This window comes from Dreissena polymorpha, chromosome 8 (assembly GCF_020536995.1).
Source record: "Dreissena polymorpha isolate Duluth1 chromosome 8, UMN_Dpol_1.0, whole genome shotgun sequence".
In the NCBI taxonomy this organism is placed as follows: domain Eukaryota; kingdom Metazoa; phylum Mollusca; class Bivalvia; order Myida; family Dreissenidae; genus Dreissena; species Dreissena polymorpha.
In genome coordinates this window covers 26,528,035-26,553,034 of record NC_068362.1, presented here as the reverse complement: position 1 = coordinate 26,553,034, position 25,000 = coordinate 26,528,035, and the positions used below count along the sequence as shown (strand labels likewise).

Sequence of the window (25,000 nt, the reverse complement as noted above, 5' to 3'; positions counted from 1 at the left end):
ATAATTACGATTTATGTTTGTATAAAGGTATTTTGCCTTTATATAAACAAGCTATGCCTATATATAATGAGAACATATTCGTTATCATTATTACATAACGATTTATGTTCATATAAAGATATTTTGCCTTCATGTAAAAAGTAATAACTTTATACAATGGAAGATTATCTGTGTATAATACATTCGTATCTGTATATTTTTACATTTTAGCTATATATAAGAAAATTATATCTTTATTTATTAATGCTTTATCTGTATATATTCAAATTATGTATTTATATATTGTGAGTATGCATATATATAATGGTTACATGCATTCATGCACAGTCAGATTGACGTAATATCACAAGTTTTAGTATTATAAGACAGTGAAGGCGTTCCATATGAAACAACAATCGTGTTGAATGACTTAGCTGGCATTTTAGGCAAAGCACTGGTACCGTAACGCATTAACGACAACCTGAACCGTACAACATATAAAAATAGAATTGCTTTGTGGTACATGCTTAGACAAAAACACGTAAATAATTTTGTCACTTGATTTAAACGCGGATATATATCCTCAAACAGGTTAGGATCAATAATGTGTGTATGCCCCTTATTAACCTGTCGACCGTGTTAACTAGCATTCTGTTCGTAAAATCATTCATTATAGGTATTATAGATATTACGTTTTGTGCACGTTTTTTTCTTCCAAAATATCGAGTCTTATCGAAATCCTGAAAGAAAAACACATTATTAAAATGAAATTGAAGTGCACTCTTAGAGGTCGAATGTCATGGACATTTTGTTCCTTTAAATTACGTGACGGGCTTCAAAGTCTGATGAGTGTAATCTGCAAACGCAACAAATGTTAGGCCAGTTTCTTTTTCGCATTATGATAAATGAAACACTAATTATAAGTATATGATTTACACCCAAATACTATTAGGAAATATGTGATTTGCCTAATGTTAAAGAAAGCACTTAAGTTTGTCATGATTCCATTTTACATAATCCTTTTAAGAATAATGCCTATCCAAACATAACCATACGTACCGTGCTTATTGCTTTTTTCCACTGTTGCAGGAAATATTACTTGTTAACGCCCTATCTCGAGAACGGGACCCTTTTTCAAGCCATTGCAGATGACGATGTTCGCCTAGAGTGGCATATCAGGGTAAAAATCATGTATCAGATCGCATGCGCCATTGACTTTATGCACACCGGAAATAAATTTCGGTTAGTACTATGCCGACAAAAAAAAATCATATTCAGTCAAAAATAATATGGTTAAGAAGCTCCGAGTATAACGCTGCAGCTTAATTCCGAGTATTTCTAAAGCTACGGCAAGTATTATATAAGTTTGCATAGTATGTCCAAGTTAACCATAGACACTAGTCACAAAGTGGCCAACATTGGTCACCATTACGGCATTCACTGAGATTTGGACTGTAGCGTTGTTACAGTTATTTATTAAATTGTAAAATACTTTATAATACATCAACTATTTAATTGAAAGCTATACATGCAGACACAATGACCTCTTAGTTGCTGAAAATATCCTCTGGGTTTACAACGTGCCAAATCGATCTATACAATGTTAATACAAACGCACCAACGTGTCGATTTACACAAATAAAACATTAGTCCAAAACACTATTCATTACATTTGCAATTTCAAATAACAGTTAAAAGACCGACGACAATCGTATTGTTCATACGTTGTAATAAAATGTGTCGGTGTGTTCCTGGAATATTTTTTTCTGATTAAAATAGATCATGAACTAAAATGAAAGATTGTCTTGGAACTCTTCCAGTCATATTTAATTTACAATGAAGAACACCACGCATATAATTGCAATGGTTTATTTTTGGTTTAATGTAGGTAATATATGCTGACATATTTTTACCAGAATATGTTTAACCAAATTGTAAACAATTTCCTTGATAAGTCCTATTACGCAAGCCAAGGTTGACGTACGTTTAGGGCTTGCGGTTTGCTTATCAAACGTTGCATAATCTGGGTGGGACTTCTTTTTTAAATTACTTTTTAATTGACATGTGTCAACCTTTTTTTGCTACACTTTGCTCATAATCAGTGCGGATGTGACAACAGTTCATGTCTGTCTTGCAGCGTACACATGCCACAACTCAACGCTGCTTAAAATATTTAAAATGAAAATAATCGCACTTGAACACTCGCATATGTAAATTTAATAATCCGATTGAACTTTAATATTTTTAAATCCAATGTGTTTGAACTAATATGCGAGTTAAAGAGTATTGTGTTCAACCGTAATATCAGTATTTACAAGTGAATATTTCAAAACGGATTAATTAATATGTTTTTTCTATATTAAAACAATGGTTTTCTAAATATATGAATTTTGTTTCAAAGGAGAACAGTTTTACATATGAATATTAAGTCCAAAAACATTGTCCTGGATACACTCTTCAATGCACGACTGATTAACTTTGGACTCGCAAGAGAGTTTAAAGAAGATGATGCTACGTCGATTATTACAACCGCGAGTGGAGGAACTCCGGGTCACTACGGTCAATACCACATCATGCTGACAAAAAACCATGATTATCATAACTACGGAGTAGGCAAGTATTCCGTCCCGAAATACTCGCACTATGATTCCCCTCTCTAAAGAAGTGGGAGTATATATCCTTTTATTTGTCAGTCGTTCGGTACGTCTATCGTTCAGTGTGGCCCTGGACTTTTTCGTTACCGCAAGATATCTAGAGAACACAGTGATTAACATTCATGTATATTGAAATAATATCTAGCTGTAAAGGAAAGGAAGACAACTATTTAATTTAGGTCAAACGGTAAAATACCATGATCACAAAGCTTGTAGAGTGAATTGTTTTCGCAAAAACAATGTTATGATCTTGATAACTGCTTAAGGCTGAACATGAACATTTGTACGGTGATTTCTTCTGAGAAAGGAAAGACGCTATATTCCGGTCGGTAGGTCAGTCTGTCCATAGGTCGGTCCGAAGACATTCGTTTCCGCGCGATAACTAGAGAACGCTTTTTTCCTTCACCCATACATATTATTCTGATGGTACTTGAAATAAAAGAAAGACGCCTATTGATTTTGAGGTAAACGATGAAAGTTCACAGCTACGGGTGCTTTTAACAGGTAATTCGTTTCCAGAGGATGGTTTGACCTATGCTGACGCAAGTTGATATACTAGTGAATTTGGTCAATAGGTATAGACTTGTTGATTTTAGGTCGCCAGGTCAACGGAAACTGCATGTCAAAAGTAACTCATTTCGGCACTATATGTATTAACGCTTTGACCTAAGATCATACGAATATGTAAAGTCCTTACAAGAGAACGCATTTTGATACCCAGGTCTCATTGTCTAAGATCATGGTAACATGGATTGATACTATTTCATGTTAATACTTTATTTGAGAACGCTTTGACATGGGGGAAAACATACGATTTTTGGTTTGAGTTGAACAGGTCAAAAATGAAGATACTATGAGATTGTATCAAATATACACGAAGAGAATATTGATCAGCAGCAGCGTAACATAAACGTTATTGTTTAATGATGTATCTTACATATTTTAAGCAAAGATTTTAAATTTCCAAATACGAGAAATATATGAAATCACAATAGTGTAGTTACCTTTATTAACATTACCTCAAATGGAATCTACAGAAATATGCTTTATGTCAATAATAAGTCTGTAAATAGTAAGCATTTCTAGCAGAACTTAAAGTTACGAGTTAACAGTGTATGTACAGAACAAGTTTATAATCTGAGTACGAGGGAAGTTTAAATGATTCAATACGATTTAAGTCTAGCACTGACAGACTATGCAAACTGGAAACAGGGAACGATTTATGATACATACGTAAAATCAAACCACTGCATCAACACATCACAAATCAAACTGTTGTTATTATGATATCTACGCAAAATGAACATTCAGCTTCACCAGCAGGAGTGATAGCTAATTATACAATGCGGCCAATTCAGTTGTTTCTTATGAAGAGAATGCTTTGACGTCCGTATACCTTCATCGCTCTTCTGTTAACTAGGAGGAAAGAAGCTGACAGTGATTGTATGTTTAAATTCTGCTCCATGCGTTGCACACTAATTTGTGATGATGTCCAGTAGTATAGCCAAGTTAAGTTGATTATTGTAAACAAAATAGCAAACAGTTAATTACCTGCTAGTAGTGTTACTATCAATTACAGATTTGATGTTCAAATAATAGTACATTTATTATAAAACATCTACAAATCCATTCGGAAAGAGTTGTCAAAGGTTTGCAAACATGTTTCCTAATTACTCATGGAAATTCTTTTGTATCTGCTCACGCCTGTACCGACACAAGTCGGTTCACATATTTTGTACGTATGGCAGGATTTGCATTTACCAGCATTTTTAAAGTAAATGAATGCTTAGATCTGTTTTTTAGATCCTGCTTAGATAGTCATAACACCACATTGTTATTAGCTATTTCCAAAACAGGCAAATACGTCAAATACGACATTCTTTCCTAGTGTCGACTTACGAATGACGTTACACTACTATAAAAACTCCCTTTAATTCTGATAAATTGATGGGTATATTCATTTTTGACTTATGAAAGCAACATGACATTGTTAAACTAACACTTAATCAAACAAATATTAAATGCATTTACGTCAATAAACTTATTTCAGTTGTTAAATCGGTAATTGTAATTGTGATGTCCAAATGTTCTTAGATTTATTCATGTTTTCAGTTTTGCTTGAATTGATTACTGGCCTTCATGCGTGTACGACCGTGGATGGGCATCAACTTCGGCAATGGCCTACAAGCCTTGTGCTTAGTAAACAGGTAAATCATCAAATAATTACGTTCGGTTGTACATAACAATTCACCTTTTTCGATTTCATACACTTCATTCTTGTATTATTAAGTCTACTTGACGATTGTCATTCTTAGCAAATCTTTATTCAATTAAACATATACGTTAAGGGATGAATGACAAATTTGACTTAACCATGTTGTCAATATTCTTCCAGGACTCGGTTTGGAATAAAAACACAGATGTATATAAACTACCTAATAAACTAGCTACAATAGCAGCAAAGTGTGTTGAAAGCGTCACAACAGAGACTTCAATTAAACTAGAACAAATCAGGAATTATTTAAAGGTGAGAGATATATGAATGAACAATCCGTACACAACACCAACAGAGATCATCTCTTGTACTCAATTAAACATTAGATTTGACCACAGCATAGTTGTTGGATGGAATGCTAAAGACACAGTTTAGCAGCTTGTTTAGACAACTTTATAGAAATCAACACTTCATTTGTATGGCTTTTCTCTTTTTGTTTCTCGAGTTGCAATATAAGTTAGTTTGTAAGTGTGCATTTTCTTACATCAGACGTGATTTTAATAATTCAAGGTTCTACCAAGACCTAAAAAATGTCATTATATGTAAAATGTACTCGAAAACTGCTGTTTTAGTTCTAACAATAGATACGAATTGATTTTACATTATCAGGTAAGTGATTCTTATTCAACCTGGCTATTATTTTTGTATAGATGTGTGCGCAAATAACCATACATGCATTTACAATACAAACAATACAAACAACAAGACGTAAAATATTAAAATGGTAAAATATAAGATCTCCACCATAAAATGGTCTTTGACAATATTTCTTTTGCGCTAAATGCATCACTAAATTAGATTTTAGATTAAAATAAACCTCATAGAATTATTCAAATTTAAATAGCAATAAAATTTAATTTAAATTCGAGTTAATTGCAATTTAGTTACTCAATAGTATAATATGGACCAGCAAATAACAACTTTCTAACGCACCATGATATGAAGTAATTAAACAAACCAACGGCAGTTCTTCTTGTTAATAAGATTTGAGAAAGAAGCATCATATAATATAAACCGCAGTTCGTCGTAATGCAACATATGAAGTAACCATAATGCAAGGTGTAAAAAGCCTAATTACATTACGGATAGAAATGAAAATACTAGATGGTATTGTTTTCAACGTATCATAAGTGTATTTCTTATGACAGAAATGAAAATTTTTTACTAGGCTGAAAGTTTCGCTATCAGTGTTCTTTCAGGAAACCACCACGTGTTGATGTGCCATTTCAGTGTTCGTGGTTCCTATTAATAGACATCATCATCATCATCATCATCATTATCATCATCATCATCATCATCATCATCATCATCATTCCCTTTACTGGTCTGGTCGTTGGTGGGTTAATGAGGGACGACGATACAGAAATCCTCCGCCACGTAGTTCTGTGGGCTGCTGATAGTAATTCATGAAAGGGCATTTACCTTCACTCTTTCACGTTGTCAATCAAGTTTTCCATCCGACGACCTCGACGGTGACCTCCCTCTAAAGTGCCCGGAATCACAATCATGCACATGGAGTGATGCCTGGAGACTTGTCCTAACCAGGCCATGTTTTGTCGTTTGATTGTCACCAATATGGGCTTTAAGGGGCAAAACATTTTTACAGTCATGTTCCGGATGTATTCGTTTGTCTTTTGCTCAATACTGGAGATGCGGAGAAGTCTTCTGATCTACTTGTGTTCAAAGGCCTTAATCCTGCGTTCTGTGTGCGCATCTATACAGTTGGAAGAAGACTACGATGGAATTGTAGAGCCTGTATTTGGTGAGGAAGCTAATGGATCCGCTTGTCCACAACCTGCTCAGTCTGGACATATCAATATATGGACCTCAGAGGCGCTGGCACCATCCTTGTAAAGGTTTTCTCCAAAGTTCCTGAAGCAGGTCACTTCTTCCAGCTTCTTGTCGTTCATAGAAATGTCTGCACCGGTGCTGGTCTTGTTGTTCACCAAGATCTTCGGCTTTTTCGTGCTGATCCCCTTCCCTTATGCCCATGATCTTTCAAAGATTTTGTTTGCGTTATCTTGAAGTTGACTGCTTTTGCCACACATGAGGTCAATGGAATATTACAAACTTGTTGGAAATGGGTCTTCAGCCGATTGAGATAGTGGTGAGTTGGGCCTGAAGAGTCTCCTGCTTTACTAGCTTTAATATGTATCATATTTACACATAATGGAAACTCGAATCTCAAAATTATAGACAAATATCAACATATTCCGGCGAGGAATATCATTTTGACCGATAAGTTATGGAACATTGACATTTGCAACTTCTTTAAACGTCATTTTATAATGATGCCTCACACATTTCGTTAACTAGTAACCCTTTCATTAGATAATTTAACATTTATCTCGTAACCAAACCAATTTATTAATTTAAAAAAACGCCATAAATATGTTGCGTGATTAATTAAAAAAGCATCCTTGTTAAAGTAATGTATAGCTTACAGAAAGGTTACCTTTGTTAAAGGCATTTATTTGTTTAGGCTCTCGCAAATGGAAAAACTTGGGAGTACGGGATCTGGCAACGCTGCAAATGGCCGGATTGTATATGTCCAGGGTGAATCATGTCCACTTTGTAGTTGTCCGATAAATGTTAGTTGCATGCTGTCAGCTAGATCAATTGCTAATCGAGTTAGTGTTTCAGTATATAACTATTAGACATTGGTCATTTGACTACATTCGGTGCAAGCTGACGATAAAATCATTCATCCGTGACGATCGGACGCTATAGCACGTGGGGTAGGTAGCCTGCAATTTGCCCGAATGCGCGGTTGCGATGCTGAATATTTGTAAGAGCCATACATTTTTTTAACATTCAATTTATGTTTTCCGAGTGTAAAAACCCTCCTATAGTGATAATACTGAAATAAATTTAGAATAATATTGCGTTTCACTATTTTCACGTGTAAAAAGATGAAACTATACATACCTCACTTGCTTAAGCCAGGGGTGCATGTGTATACGGGAGCTTACCGCGTTTTAGTGAGGTTAGTTGGAACACAACTTCCAAGATGGTGTCGTTTTAGTGTTTTTCGTGAAGAAGTAGCGGATATTTTCACCCGGTAAGCCAGTTTGCATTTAAATTTCTTTTAAATGAATAAGCCTTTCGGCTCTACGGTGTTTGTGCTCCCCTCGGTTTTTTGTTTCAATACCGTAGACGTCGGAGTAAAAAGTTATTGAAGCAAAACAGTCGACAAATTTGTTGTTTTATTTCTTGACCTTCGAGATGTTGGATGTTCGAATATCATTTTCTCTCATAATAAACAGTATTTGTGCATGTTTAGAGTAAAATATAACATAAATCACGATTATTTTATTATCTCGACGCGTTTATTAATTCATTTAATGCCGAATTATAACGCCCCTTTTTGGAACTAACTTCCTTTTAAGCACATTTTGGGACCTGACTTCCAAATGATAAACAGCTCTTTCCTATGTTAGAAGGTTTTATGCGAAATAACTGTCGTGAATGAATTCCGCATTGGTGCGAATGTTTCGGAAAACATTTTCACTTGAGGAAATCAAGACTTATTTTTTTTTTTAATTATTATTTTTTATATTATTAATTGTCCCCTACAGGTGAAACCGGAGGGGATTTATGGTTTGCGCTCTGTCCGTCAGTCTGTCTGTCAGTCTGTCAGTCTGTAAGTCCGTCAGTCCGTCACACTTTACTGGATCCTGCGATAACTTTAAAAGTGCTTCATATTTTTTCATGAAACTTGAAACATGCATAGATGGCAATATGGAGATTATGCGAGTCATTTCAGTTTGTTCCTAAGTTAAGAATTTTGGTTGCTATGGCAACAAATATATATAAAAAAATCTGACAATGGTGGAGTTTCACCGGTAGGGTACCATATTGCTTGGCAATCTCTTGTTGTTTTATCGCGTACTTAACGCTAACATTTAGTGTGTGTAATATAAGACAGAAACTGTACCGACGGTATTATTAACACAGTGTAATTCTTACCTGTTTATTTTAACACATATTAACATTCTTATGTTTGAATATGCCTCAAACGGAATACTATGCTTACTAAAAGGAATACTATGCTTACTCTCTCCAGATATCAAGACGCCAGTTATATATGTTGAGGATGCCAAGATTAAAAAAGACGGCGTAACGAAATGTGTACCGCTCTAGAAAGCAAAAGGTACATGAAAACCCACCACACAGACAAAAAAGATTACGTCGAAGTACCACGCCAGTTAAATACACAAAAATCACATATACGTTCAATATAAGTGTAAAAACAGAAAAGGGTAAAGCCGGTTCGATACTTGTATAAGGGTGATGTAACCAAATACTGCCATTATTGCGATTCGGAATACTTGAAGCTATTTGGAATACTTGACACCTGCGAAGAAGCTGCAAACTTAAATATTAATTGCTTATTTAATACAATGACATTTGACGCATTTTACCATAACTATACTGATACATGTATGTGGCTTTGATGTGACACATTTTGAACGACCGTCTTTGAAACCAGTTCTTAGTTGGTCACTATATTACAATCGCAAAAAGTGAATTTTTAGTGTGTGGTGTAGCTTGCATTGGCAACGCCTACTCGCAGGACACGCCTCCGGCATGAATGCCTCTTTGATAGCATGTACACCCACAGACTGTTTTGTATGCATGACGAGTACGGATGTAAATAAACCAGTATAACTTTCAATGGTGTTTGTTCCTTAAATGGAGTTCCTTTAATGCTGATAAATAGTGTATTCTGTAGAAGAAACACTACATAGTGGATAGAAAGATTTGTGCAAACTTTCTCTTTTATACCTATGTGAATACATATTATTATTCCCACATTACCATTGGTAATTGGGGCTATATAGGAGTCACTTTGTCGGTCTGTCTGTCCCGAAATTTCGTCCGATCTTCTCCAAACTTGGTCACAAGTTTTATCTAGATGATGTCTAGGTCAAGTTTGAATATGGGTCATGTCGGGTCAAAATTAGGTCACGGGGTCACTTAGTGTGTTTTAAACCGAAAGTTTGTCCGGACCATAACTATGTCATTTATCGTAAGATTTTAAAATGACTCGGTACATTTGTTCACCATCATGGGACGGTGTGTCGTGTGAAAAAAGTACGTCAATATCTCAAGGTCAAGGTCACACTTGGAGTTCAAAGGTCAAATGCTTGTCCGGGCCATAACTTTGTCATTTATAGTGAGATTTTATAATCATTTGGCAAATCTGTTCACCATCATTGGACGGTGTGTCGTGCAAAAGAATTATGTCGATATCTCCAAGGTCAATTTCACACTTTGAGTTCAAAATCAAAAATGGCCGTAAATGAGCTTGTCCGGGCCATAACTATGTCATTCATTGTGAGATTTAAAAATCAGTTGGTACATTGTTCATCATCATTGGACGGTGTGACTCGCGAAAGAATTACGTCGATATCTCCAAAGTCAAGGTCACACTTCAAGTTCAAAAGTCAAAAATGGCCATAAATGAGCTTGTCCGGGTCATAACTATGTCGTTCATTGTGAGATTTTAAAATCATTTGGCATATTTGTTCACCATCCTTGGACGGTGTGTCGCGCGTAAAAATTACGTCAATATCTCCAAGGTCAAGGCCACACTTTTAGTTCAAAGGTCAAAAATGGCCATAAATGAGCTTGTCCATGTCATAACTATGTCATTCATTTTGAGATTTAAAAATCATTTGGCACATATGTTCACCATCATTGGACGGTGTGTCGCGCGAAAAAAATTACATCGATATCTCCAAGGTCAAGGTCACACTTTGAGTTCAAAGGTCCAAAAACGGCAATAAATGAGCTTGTCCAGGCCATAACTATGTTCTTCATTGTGAGATTTTAAAATCATTTGGCACATTTGTTCACCATCATTGGACGGTGTGTCGCGCGAAAGAATTACGTTGATATCTCCAAGGTCAAGGTCACACTTTGAGTTCAAATGTCAAAAATGACCATAAATGAGCTTGTCCGGGCTATAACTATGTCGTTTATTGTGAGATTTTAAAATCATTTTGCCCTTTTGTTCACCATCATTGGACGGTGTGTCGCACGAAAGAATTACGTCGACATCTCCAAGGTCAAGGTCACACTTTTAGTTCAAAGGTCAAAAATGGCAATAAATGATCTTGTCCGGGCCATTTTTTAAAATAAATCTGTACATTAGTTGTGTACAAAGTCATTGGACGGCGTGTCATGTGAAAGAATTCAAGAGTTCAAAGGTCAAAATGGCTATAAATGATAATGGCATAATAATTCTTAAAAATCGCCATAAATTAGATTCTCTCGTTTTGTGAAGACAGCATGCATGCAAAATAGTCTGTGTCAATGCGGCACGTGGGGGTATACGTCAAGTCTGTGACAAAGCTCTAGTTTAGGACTGTTGTATTGAGGGAATAAAGTATTGGTTCACTAAGAAAAATTATTTCGTTTATTCCTAACATTGCCTTATAATCATAAGTAATGTTAATATGTCAAATGCATAACGAATTCATTCCGACCCAAATCTTTTTTTATCATGTATGTAAGTGTTGAATACAATTGAAAATGTATGCAGAGACATCGTAGGAAGAAATGACGTAACACAGATAATGGTTTATTTTCATAAAAAAAGTGTGAAACTAGCATCATGACATATGCGGAACAAAACGTGTAATTGATTAGCACTCATAGCAATTATATGTCAGACTTGTCTATGTAGAAATAATAAAATAAAACAAAACAAAAACACTAAATACATCAGCTGTACATTTTTTGTTTGGTTCGTTTGTTTTATTTGCTGTTTAAGTCCGGCTCTGTTGAAGGACTCTTTCTTGCATATTCTACATTTAAACTCATGTGGTCCATGAATGGGGCATGGTATCCCAGTCCTCCGCTGATTTTAAGTTCCTAATTACATATACTGAAACGAAAGATGCACTTATTATCGCCCTTTAACATGCATCATCTGAAAAGACGGTAAAACAATGGTAAAAGAAAATTTCATATCAGAATAAGGTCGACACGTCATAAAGTACATTTAATTAATAAAAATATTACTGAAAGAGCTGATAAACATTCTATTATCTCGTACATTAGCCATCCCACAACCCATCTTCTTTAAAATCGGTGAATTGATTCAGTTGGTCGGCAGGTTTTTTGTACAGCATTTTTTATAATTATACAGTAAAATGATTAAGAAAACACTTATATTGCACCACATACAATGCTTTAAAACTATAATATTGAAGTACACATCTAAACTTTATTATAGATGGGTAGGTATTTCGTGTCAATCTCTTTTACATATGAAAGAGCTGTTGGTCATTTGGAAGTCATGTACCAAAATGTGCTTAAAAGGAAATACGTTCCAAAAAGAGGGGTTAAACCAATAGTTTTTGGCAATAAATTAGTTATAAGAGATAAAACGGCGTCGGGCAATCAAATAATCATGGTTTTAGTTATATTTTACCGTACACGTGCGTCAATACGGTGTATTATAAGAGATAATGATATTTGTACATCCCATTTCTCGAACGTCACGTAAGGAGACAACGATTTGAGGACGGTTTTCCTTCAATAACTTTTTTATCCCGACGTCTTCGATCTTGAAACAAAAAACCGAGGGAAGCACAAACACCGGAGAGCCGAAAGGGCGTATTCATTTAAAATAATTATAAATACAAAGGGTTTTACCGGGTGAAAATATCCCCTATTCCTTCAAGAAAACCCAAGAAACGACACCATCTTTGAAGTTTAGTTCCAACTAACCTCACTTAAACGCGGTAAGCTCCCGTATACGCATGCCCCCGTGTTAAGCGTCCAATCGTCGCGGATGGATGATTTTATCGTGTGTTTGCTCAGATTAGTGTAAAATGATCACATAATTTTTTAAATCAAACTTAACTCATAATTGAGATATTCAAGTTTGAAAAGGGTTGCGTTAGAAATGTATCCAAGTGTATATAATAAGATGGACTACTTTTTCTTGAAATAATTACCATAAGGTTCAGAACTAGCTCGTTAGTATATAATGATTACCTCTCAATTGAAGTTTTATGTCCTCCTCCTCCTCCTTTTCCTCCTCCTTCTTCTCTTCCTCCTCCTCCTCCTCCTCATCATCATCATCTTCATCATCATCATCCTCATCATCATCTGTCTGGCCGTTAAGGGAAATGAGGGATGACGAGAGAGATATCCTCATGCAGTAAAGTCCGTTGTGGGCTGCAGTTAGTAGCTCGTCCATGGGGAGGGTCTTCCACTCTATGTAATGGTTAATCCATCTTTTTTTTTCTTAAATAATCGACGCTTACAACATCAGTTTTGCCGTCCTTGCGGTGGCTGGCTAGTTAAGCGGTGCTGGTGCCATTGATTTACAAGGTGGCTATCAAGTACTTGAAGCTAGTAACCTCTTCCAGCATCTTGCCATTCCGTGTGATGCCTAAACTGGTGTTGTTCTCGTGCGGATCTCAACCCTGTATGCTTGTGCTCTTCCAGAGAGTCTGTTGGTTTAGTTTTGGATTTCATTGCTGATGCCATTTTTAAGGTAAATGTATTAAGCGTACAGTCAACTCTCCAATAGGGGGTAACACCAATAGAGGGTCACTATCATGTTTTTGATGAAAAAGTATAATCAAATCAAAAACAAGTGTTGCATAGTGTGTCCCTTTGATAAATGTACAATTTTACAAATTTGCGAAAAGATGCTTCCAACGGTTGATCTGACAGGGGAGATAATGCTGTAAACAGTGATCCTTTATTGTCGATAGTGAGTGCTTTTGTGTACATCTTTTTATTATAGGTAATGTTTATTTATTTTCAATGAAACCTTTTTTAATCTGAAATATAAATAAATGACATCGTTATAAACTGTTTATTTTATAGTTTTTGTGATCATATGATATGTTTTCATTGTCGTTCTTTCATTTGTCATTTTTGCAAAAAATCAGAAGTGTACTGCTGCAAAATAATAATACAGAAAAATGATATAACAGCATTTTTTTCATATTGTCATATATAAACAAAAGTCAAAAGGACACAATTCCAATGGAAATATTTAACGTTTTTGGCATGTGATTCTCTATTGGCAAGTTGATAGTACCTCAAGTTCTAAATGGGTCTGTAATCGATTGAGTTGGAGGTGTTGTAGTCTTGGAGGTTATCCTACATTACATCATCAAAGAAAATGTTAAGCAGGACATACCCGACGGACGACCACTGATGTCCTGAAAAAGTCAACCATTGACATTTTTTACGCTGCTGGAGTTATTGTGTAGTTCTTGGATGCCCTACAAAAGCCATTTATCAATGTTAAACCATCTCAGAATATGCACTATGCGATCATGCCAAACACGAGCGAAGCCTTTCTTAAAGTTAATGAACTTTTGAAAGAGTCCACTTTGATGTTGCGGGTGTTTCTAATAATGATCCCTCAGTTGAAGATCTATTTCACTGTTCTTCGCAAAGCTGTTGATCCAGTCTGCTCTTCCGCTTGCAGTTCCTCGTCCTAAATTTTCAATTGATTGAGGATGATGCCTAGCATGACTTTAGTGGGATGACTGATTAGGCTGATGGGCGGTGATTCTGGAACAGCAAGAGATTGCCCGTATTCGTAAGGCGGATGACCAGAGACTGTATCAACTTCTTGGGCAAGTTTTTCTCCTCCCAGATCTTCTGGCATTATGCAGTCATTGCTTCAGTTGCCTTTTTTTCGTGAACTCTAAGCTCAGAAGGGACTTAGTACTCTCCAGGAGATTTCAGTTCCTTAGCATGCACACTGTCTCAACAGCCTCTGCCTTTAATATGGACGGATTTTCGTCGCTCGCCTCTGATATGTGATGATTCTGTGGGAGGCTAGGGTGTGGTCGAAGCGGGTGGTTGAAGAGATCGCTGCATTATTTATTCCAACGGTAAAGACATGCAGAATTCTCGGTCGGGAGATTCTCTTTAGCGTCTGTTATAACACTTGCCTTCGGATTACTGGTCTTCGCGATATCTTGCGAATGCTATATGCCATCTTACTGCTGCCTGTGGTCATCGTTTTATCTGTTTTACATTGCTTCTCTATCTACTCCTCCTATGCCACATTCATCTTCTTCCTCGTCTCCATGTTCGCTTTCATTTGGTCTCTACAAGAGTCATTGGTGCTCATGCCACAGCTGTCTTTTTATGTCGAAGAGATTCATGATCTCGATCGTCACCCATTTCTTGTTCTTCTTCTTCCCTATCATAAGAAAAGTTGTGTCTAACTTAACGCGTTATGTATAGTCATTTGGGTGCGGTATTAATTAATGTGTTCTTTGCCATAAACTATACGAACACTTGTAACGGTAATGTTTTGTTGTTGAAATACAACCCGTTATGGCGTCTGAGTATTTGACAAATCGGCCTGTAATTTTGCCATAGTCTCCATAACGTTGGTGAGTTATCGCCATTTAAGAGTAATTTTTAAGATTAATCCAAACGACCTTAATTTATCGGATTGAGTTCTTTTTACACATAAGCCACATTACTTTTTTACAGTTACAATAATGGGTTTCAGACCAAACATAACAACATCGGCGAAGATCAATCCTGTATGTTCACCTCTTGGAAGTAAAATGTGACAACCATGTTGTTTTTGTATTTACAAAGTTAGGGTCAAAATGAAATGTATATTGAAACAAAACTTTCTGTTTGTTACTAGAGGGCAACAACAACACGATGAGTAACGTTTAACCCAGGTTTATAGCGATTGTTTTGGCTTTATACATTGCTTTTGCAAGATAATGTTTAAGACTAAAACTTGCAAGTATACTCATTATATTTCGATGCACCCGAACACAAATGTTCGTGACGTTTAACTTTTATACGCCCATTTGAAAAACTGGGTTGCAATTTGTTATCGTGCGGATTATTGTTTAGCTGGCATTTGTGACTAAAATAAATGTATCCAGTTTTATCATACGTTATTAAACAGGTCAAATGTCATATGTGAGACATCATGCTGTATCGCACATTCATATTGTCAAGTACATTTTTCAAAATCCAATATTAAACAGACAATATTCTGGGTGATGTAGAAGCATAGATGGATTTTCAAATACACAAACACACGTACAATTTACGGGTACATGGTGTGCCTTGGGCATTAATAATTTCCCTGAATTAAAGACAAATGGCATGCTAAAAGTTAATTTGTGAAATCATTCCTTAGAAAAAGCTGTATTTACGGAAAATGGAAAATGGTAACTAGGTCTGTCTAACGAAATTTTCAGGTTTTAGAAATAACGTTTCCATTATCCCTCATAAATAAAATGGTTACACAATTAGACTTTCAGATTTATTGTGCTTGAGCTTACACAAACTTTATACCACTGAATAGTAAAAAGTGACCTATATTTTGCAGATTTGTCTTCGAAAACTGTTTAATAGGGCAAATACGTAAATAATTTTAAATAAATACACTAGTATGATACATTATTACAGAATCCATTATATTTATAATGTGAAAGGTATAAACATATTTAATTTTGTCTCTACACAAAATGTTTAAGTAAGATGGTTTAATACCAGAAATAGAACATTGTTTTGTTTTAATTAAACAGTGTTTTTTTTTTCTTATTATGTGCCAAAGTAAAAATCATATTTTTGGATTTGTAGATAGTTTTTTTTAATATTCACGTTTAAGGAGTATTTCTTTTAATTTGTATAAGTCTTTCAGTAAATTTAAACCCATAAACATGTTCCTTTACTTCAATGTGAATACATTATCATTTTGTATTATTTGTTATGCTTTACCAGGCATTTTAAAATGACTTACCGGAGACGTAAATTTTTGCACACATTTGACCGGCAAAACTCCCGTATGAATACCTATTTTTTTCTGCTGAAAATCTCTGCCCAGATGATGTGACTGGTTATTATGCCTTAAGTATATAATTGATGCTGATGCCTTCCTTTCAAAAGTAATGATTTGTTTCTTCGCAAGTGTCGTCCGCCATAAAATATAACGCAAAAAAATACAGTGTAATCATATAAACAGTAAAATGTATTTAAACAATAAAAACAGGAATGCAATTATTGCCGTGTTATTATTTTGCCCATTTATGACATACATAATTATTAAACATTATGCTTAAGGAATACGATTCATTGTTAAGGTTGTTATGCTATTCATAGACTTTTTATATGGTGGTTGTAAATGTATTTAAAAGGTAAATGCATGTTTATCTCCATATTCTACAAAATGAACTGTATGTTTCATTTAATGATCCAACATGTTACTCCATAAATGGCATGCCAAAATTTAGTCTTATCTGATTGGAGAAGCCTGACTGTTAATGGTAGTGGATTGTCGCTGGCATATTGTTTAATACGCTTTACTATATATATATTTATTTTATGAAATAGTATTTTGATGTTGCAGTATGTTTGTTTACCATCTATTCTTGTTACAAGACCTTCTGTCTATGTTGTGCGATTGTTGTTTTTTTACTTAATGAAAATGCGAAAAACAAATAAGGTTTACACACTATTATTGCATAAACTTCTTTTGACTAGATTGTGTTTTTATACTGACATGATGGGAAGCCAAAGTAGAATTATCAGTGATTCGATGACCAGTAGTGTAATCGGAATTGACAAAACTATTGTGAGTGTTTGATTCGACTGGATACATTTGTTGATTACATCGCATAATGTAATTAATTAATTTTCAATTTCGGATTTGGATAATTTTGTGAACACTGCAAATTCATGTTTTAAAGTTGATTTCTATGTTTCAAAATCGTAGTTGAAAAGTAAACCGTTTAAATCATAGGTCAAATGCAACAAAAATGAACGCAGGCTGCTTTTTTATCAGACAATTTTGCGCTTGTTTAACGAAGGTCGTCTACAGTCGTGTAACAAGAGACTTTTTATGCGTTTCGTTTAGCAAGCCAAGATATCGCCACACTCGACATGATGTATATCTTGAGGCGGATTCTTGAGATAATCGGTGTAACTCGATTATACTAATTGTTAAATACCTATGGCTGGTGTGTAAATGGTCTTAATATTACACAATCTTACTTTTTATTTGCATTGTACTTCCCCCCTCCCTATGAACAACGTCATGAATTTTTAAAAATAGCTGCGAACGCCTCATGTTGATATTAACACGCAATTTTTTATTTTAAATATATCTACCTATTATTATGGCTTTGTATTTTACTCAGTCTTTTTGGCCACTGTGAGTATTCGAGAACATTTATGAAACCCAACAGAAATTAGAGTTAGTTGTCTTACGTAAAAACATTATTAAAAAATTCATGACTTTTGCCGATGCTGATCTCAGCGTTCAATTACCTTTATCTTTTTTTCTAAGCAGCCTTTTCACCACATTTTCGTTGAAATTTAAAAATAAACATAGACTTAAATAAACTAAATATATAAACAGATAAATGATTAAATATTGAATTCAATAAATACAACGTTTTTAAGGCCAGTAGCAGATACAACACACACGTTTTTTAATCAAAGGCACGTTTCGTTTGTATTCCAAAATTATAGCGCTGTTATATTGATTTATTAACCCATCTACAACACATCGATACGAACATTATTCGAGCATAAAACGCCTTAATCTAAGATTATATAGACATAATTGCTAAAAGAATAAAACAAGAATGTGTTTGTTCTCGGGGTAATAATTTGAAAATGTTATCACTGAAAAGAGAAAATTGACGTTTTCAGTCTGGCAAATGTTTGCTACAATGTTACTGGTCTCCTTTTACCTCAAAAGTGATTCACTGCAATTCATCGAAAGCAAACAAATATCCTCTGTAGAATTGTGGGCACCAGTTGATTGTGTGCAATCAATTGGAAAGCTTTCATGAAAATAAAATATATTTTAGGACATATGCAGAAAATGGACTGTTTCCAAGTGGGATTACATAGAAGGAAGTCGTTGCGAAATATGCTTGATAAATGATGCAATTGAAGGTATTTATTATATTCATATGAACATGGTAACAATAAATTTAAACGGTTGTATTTAGTGATACGAACCTTAAACAATACAATATACGACGTAAATGTATAAATTCGGCCTTTTTCGTACAACTATATTATTCATTTATTGACTTTTTGATAACGCACTTGTTCTTTTTTTTATTAACATTCTTACATTTTTCCACCACTGTTCTCGTGTTAGTTGGATTTGACGGTCATGGCTTTGGATCTAATTGTTTGAGACATATCCGCATTTGCTGCTCATGTATGAGGAATTCATACATAAATCCAATTGAGTGTCATACATGTGGGGAAACAATCGAACCATTCATTAGTAAGAAGGTTTATTCAATTAATTTAACATTATACTAATTATGTCGTATAAGAGGCATACGCATATCCACTAAAACTAGCAAAATACTTAATAATGTAAAACTGATTACAATTAAAATATATTGACTTGAACTACGAACTGACCTAAACTGTGTTATAAATAAAGTTTAGGTTTGTTAATATAAAATAACACAATAGTCGCATGATTTTCAGTTGGTAACAACGTAGCTATGTGATGGTTTAACATTTATATCGGGCCATTTAGAATTAAGCTTTTAACTCTGTTACAAGACCTTAAAGTCATCTTGTATTTACTAGATGCAAGCTGGGGTGCCATTTTGGTTGCTGGTTATCATGAAATAGACGGGGATGTTTTCAAGAAGGACATCAGGCATTTGAAGGAAGTAATAACATCTAAGTTAGTACCTGTAATGTGTATAAAGTAAGTTTTGTTTTATTAAAACTGTTATGTTAAAGTATTACAAATACATTGAAAGTAATATGTTTAAGTTCTTCTGCGGCATTCATGAACACAACGAAAATCCTTCTCAGTGCGAGTCTTTGACGAAGTTCGGTTGCGTAACAACGTCGAAAAGAGTTACGATCATAGACGGGTCTTAAGCCATTTATATAATAGTTTACAAATCTTAATTTTATTTAGACGAGCTCATGTCAAACACAAATAACAATAGGTTAAATACGAACATGATCTATACTATAACCTTAACATGAGTTGATGATTAACTCTGCTGTACTGATTAGTATCTGAGTATCGCCTACTTTGCCGAGCTTTAGCTATATTTTCAAATAGCTAGGTCACTGTTATTTGTGTTTCGATTTCAATTGAATGACGAAATAAAATGTATTGACAAATTGTTAAAGCCACCGAAAAACATATACATTCCTACAAAATAGCGGTACATTTTATTTACGTTTTCAATATCTCAGAACAATGCAACAAAATCAGACTTCAATAAAGAATCAGACAGGATTGCATTAATTATCCATTCATAGTCGATATTAACTATGTATATAGAATATCTTAATATAACAGTATATTAGTGTATATGCAACAGTCCAATTTCATAACAAAATAGTATGGTAAGCATGAATAGCATACATCTGTTGTTGGTCTCACAGTTATTTTATCTAGGAGAAACATATGTTTGTTTGAGATACAACACCGGTGGCAACCATTGGACAATACTAGTATTTAAAAATGTTAAGTTTTTATATACGCGAGTTCGGCTAGATTTGAAGGATATCTTTTGTCACAATATTTTGATTTACGGTTGAAATAATATATTTGACATTATTGTTACGAACTTTCGAATTGTGTTATATGATAACATTGCAATAAGTTAGATAAAAAAAAATTGTATTCGATGATATAGACAATATTGAAATTCAGTCAACTTAATGAATGACTTTTTTTAAATTCTATTATTGCGTGATCATCCCGAAATACAAATGACATTATTAAACAAACGAACAACGCCACATTACACTTACGCCGGTTTTCCTAAATAACTCCTGCAATACAATATATCTGCTCCGGATGTGTAATGACATACTAAGAGTTTCTGGATGGTTATACACTTATTCAAAATTAAGCTTAAAGTAAAAGCATACTAGGAAGAAAGTTAGACTCAATGTGAAGCGATCTAATTAATGCCAAACCAATCAAATATTGCGCTCAATAAATAGTGTAAAACTTGATGATTATTTAACGTAGGAGCAGCTCATACATTGAAATTCTTGTTAGACTCTTCACTTTGAAAATAAAAATTAAGTTTACTAGACAAATCATTTCATAATACAAATAGAAGCAATTAAAAAAAGATGTAGCCATGTTGTCATAAAGCGCTTTTTTGTACATGTGTTTGGAGTTCATATCGAGATACCGATAGCTTATATACAGTATTAGCAAAAGTGTTAAAGCTTTATTGTATGTTTCCAGATTAAAAAGAACGTTCAAAATAAAAACTCTGCATTAAAAACTGGTTTTAAGATACAAGTTACGGCTCATGAAATATCAGGGAAATGTAGTGTCAGTCAATAATCGGAACAAATGCAAAATAGGATCGGGTGACAAAATAGAATATTCTTGATAAAATGAAATCTGAAGTCGAATTATTTTCATCTGTAAAAAATCTACTTTTTCCGTAAAGTATGGACTACTTAATTAATGTAAATATTGTATCCGTCTCTAATATTTTGTTTGAAGCAGCAACATAAGTCTTAAGGCGTTGGTAAATCATTTGAAAATAAGGTCATTCCTTGGAAACGGTTTAGGGCGCAATGAGACTATGTCATTTAAACAAAATTAACTTGTCCGCATCCATTTGGATTGCATATGCTTTTTAAAACGTTCATTAAATGTGATTATCTTTTGAAATAATGAATTTACCATCTTGTTGTAAATGTATGCACATGTAAAGTACATGTACATACATTTATTTAATACAATGCTCGATATAAGTGCGTACCAGGAGGCGTTACGTTATTGTTAACATGTTTTTATACAATTAAGATCGACTTTTAAAGCGATACAATGACCGAAACATGAGTTGCAATTCAAACAAAGTGGCAGAAATGTATATTAAAAACACAATTTCAGGCAAAATTTAAAGATTAAATCTCATATATATATATATATATATATATATATATATATATATATATATATATATATATATATATATATATATATATATATGGCTCATGCCAAAAACACATGACACGCACTAACACCAGTACGTAGATATAACTACGCAACGCTGTGGTACGGTCAGTGATAAGCAAAATATTAGGGTTTTAGAGCGCTCAAATTTCGTAAACAAGTAAACAACATGCCTCATATAATAAAACATAGATGCGCACTTCCATAAATTAGCATACGTTAAAAATTAATAACATTTTACCTGTTCAACGGTTTGGTTAAAACTAATTAAAATTACACTTTTAAACTTGTCGAGTGTTATCAAGAGCATTAGACCTGGCACTTTCTTGGCATGATACAATTAAACAAACATGTATCAACTACAACTCGTCTTTAATTTACAAGCTTCAGAAATATAGCGTTATGTATTATATATGCGATTGATAGTGTAGTACACCTATTCTCATGATTCACAAGGACCTTAATACAACGTTGATGAATGAATATTGAAATTCACTTGATATTATATTGGTTTGGATTAATATTTGACCGAAATTAACATTTCCTTTACATGTAAACGTAGTTAAGGTCACAGGCAAAAATACTGTATAGTTTCGGCGTTGAATTCTTTTTTTTTCTTGCAATGGTGTTTTTTGTGATTCTTAAAACGTAAGACCTAGCGTTCAACCGATCTACTATAGTGCACGTATATGACGAAAAATAACGATGATTACGATCACAAATACTGTGACTATATCATAGCTATCGCTATACAATCGTAACAACATAGAATGAAACTGAAACAATATTTTTAACCAAAGTATTTCTTCAAATATGTGTATTGTAAAAGTGTATTGTATATTTGAGAAAAAATCATGTGTGATTTTGCCTCAATATAAATACATAGAAAAAAATGTTGTTGTTCTTTTCCCTTATTAAAAAAAGCATTGGCCTTATGACAAAAACCATGGCCTAAGAATAATTTATTGTAATACATGTAAAACATTTATTTATTGCAATGTTAACTTCTCCACTTGAACAAATAAAATGGATATCTTTCTATTTTATTTCCGTCCTTCAAACACGTCTCGCGAAATCAAAATCACTGGACACTTGTTCAGTCGTGATACAAAATGTAAAGGCTTTCATGGTTACACGCATAGAATCCCGTGATTAATTATATTTCCACGCATTTCGGAAGTTTGCTCTTATTTGCTAGCTCATTATACTGGGGAAGATCAACATGGTACAGCTTAAACTAATTTTTACGTTCATCGACCGTCCTTGCCCTATCTAGTAAATTTGAACTAAAACAAAGTTGATTGCATGTTTACCATATTTATTTTCAGTACAGAAAACGTGATTATTCCGAAAATCGACATGGAATACACAACACCTGATAGACACTTAGATGAGGCATTTGAAAGGCTTTCCGAACGGAATATTCAGACGCTGTTGTTTGCATACTCTGGGCACTATACTGATGGTGGTTTTAAAGTTGGCCCTAATGTCAATTACCCCTTTATTAGAATATGCGATAAACTCAACACGTGGAATGCAGACAAACCAGATTTTAGAAAAGTGATTGCCTTCCTAGACTGCAGTTACCCAACAAGAATGGCTTTGAATAATTCTTTTAAGCTAATTCAGTTCAATGCTGCCTCTCAAACGCAGCAAGCAATATATTCACGACATGGCAGTTTATTTTTGCAGGACGTCATCCAAGCATTTACGATACGTGCTATTGGTAAAGAATGCGAGCATGATGGATGTAAATGTAAAGAGCGTATCCAAGGCGATTTTATAACTTACGATGATTTGTGGAGATATCTTAACGAACATGAAAAACAAGGTTATTACCGTGGAGTCAGGCCGTGTATACATACATCAAACATTGAACAGGAAGACTCGATCTTAGCCTATAACTGCGACTTAAAAGTGAACGTTGCAATCACGGTAGAATGGGACGAGATACCGTCAAAGACCATACATGTCGCCCTAAGAGAATTTAACGAATTTGTAGACGTTAAATTGATTCTTGCTTCAAACGTTTTGAGTGAGTTTATCGTACTTTGCTATACACATGCAACACACTTGTTTTTGTTTTGTAGGGTGTGTGACACTTTAACATAATAGAGAGCATATCGTTTATAATCAAATCAATTATCTACCTATTATCAAATGCTTATAATAATACATATAAATGCTAGGTTAGATTGAATTTGACATTCAAGTATCAGGTCATGCACCATGCAACGTTTTTACACTATGTAACCGGTTTAAATTCTAAATAGACGTAATGACGTTCATATAAGCTACACAAAAGCTTATTTTATCTGAAATTTAATATGAATGCATCAAAACACCAACAAACGTTGTTATATGAGTATATTTTGGCTTTTCTGTTCAGAACACGTGTATGGTATTGATGCTGTCGGCAGAGATATCATGTCTAAATTTGCTGAGGACATAAGTGTAGAAATTAAAACTGGCCCTAATACCGACGAAGTTCAAGAGATTGACAATTTGGAAATGCTGCTGCATGCTTGGAACTCTAAACGGCAGTTGATATGTACGGCCCGTCTTTTACACAACTTAGACGTGGGTAAACCAGTTGGTCGCTGTTTAAAGGATGTTCCTGGCATACGAGATGTACATCAGGCTGTTCTTCAGAAATGCGATATAACGGTAAGAATAACGTGCATTTAAATTGTAAACATTTGATTTATCTTTATAGAAATACGACATAAGGTGTTATTGAATCCTACTTTGGTTATATATTGATCTGTATGATACATTATAAGGAACATCACCTGACAGGAGCTAACCTTTTGAAATATAGGCAAGAGCTGGGAAAACAAACTCAAATTACAAGCCAATACACGCAGTTGAAACATGCTGTGGACATAATCGAACATACACACAAACAGGTGAATATGTTTATTTCATGAACTCTTATCCCACCATCATAACGACATACATGATGGTGTAGTTCAAAATTGTTGAATAATTGTATTTTATTTATTTCGTCTTGAAAACAGATAAATGCGACAATTAAATGATAACCAGAATGTGTTAATTTGCTTATTTTTTTGCCTATACTATTTCCCTTTGACTGCAAAAGAATATTATTAAGTGGAATGTCATTTCAAC

At 34.3% G+C, this 25,000-nt stretch overlaps 2 protein-coding genes across 8 annotated transcripts in view; one reads left to right on the top strand and one right to left on the bottom strand.

The window, feature by feature from the left end:
* The window catches only part of LOC127841074 (uncharacterized), a 237,330-nt gene that overhangs the window by 125,607 nt on the left and 86,723 nt on the right, over positions 1-25,000 (bottom strand). The window lies entirely within an intron of this gene.
* LOC127841071 (uncharacterized) overlaps positions 1-25,000 on the top strand; it is a 70,350-nt gene that overhangs the window by 44,438 nt on the left and 912 nt on the right. For 2 of the 4 annotated variants that reach the window (XM_052369610.1, XM_052369611.1), the window contains 10 exons: positions 1,069-1,221; positions 2,381-2,592; positions 4,746-4,840; positions 5,029-5,160; positions 18,756-18,843; positions 19,055-19,186; positions 19,504-19,627; positions 23,197-23,903; positions 24,258-24,535; positions 24,652-24,777. In XM_052369610.1, the coding sequence (XP_052225570.1) occupies positions 1,069-1,221; positions 2,381-2,592; positions 4,746-4,840; positions 5,029-5,160; positions 18,756-18,843; positions 19,055-19,186; positions 19,504-19,627; positions 23,197-23,903; positions 24,258-24,535; positions 24,652-24,777 (2,047 nt within the window). The remainder of the gene's footprint in view (positions 1-1,068; positions 1,222-2,380; positions 2,593-4,745; positions 4,841-5,028; positions 5,161-18,755; positions 18,844-19,054; positions 19,187-19,503; positions 19,628-23,196; positions 23,904-24,257; positions 24,536-24,651; positions 24,778-25,000) is intronic. The other 2 variants (XM_052369613.1, XM_052369612.1) reach the window with 2 other exon arrangements.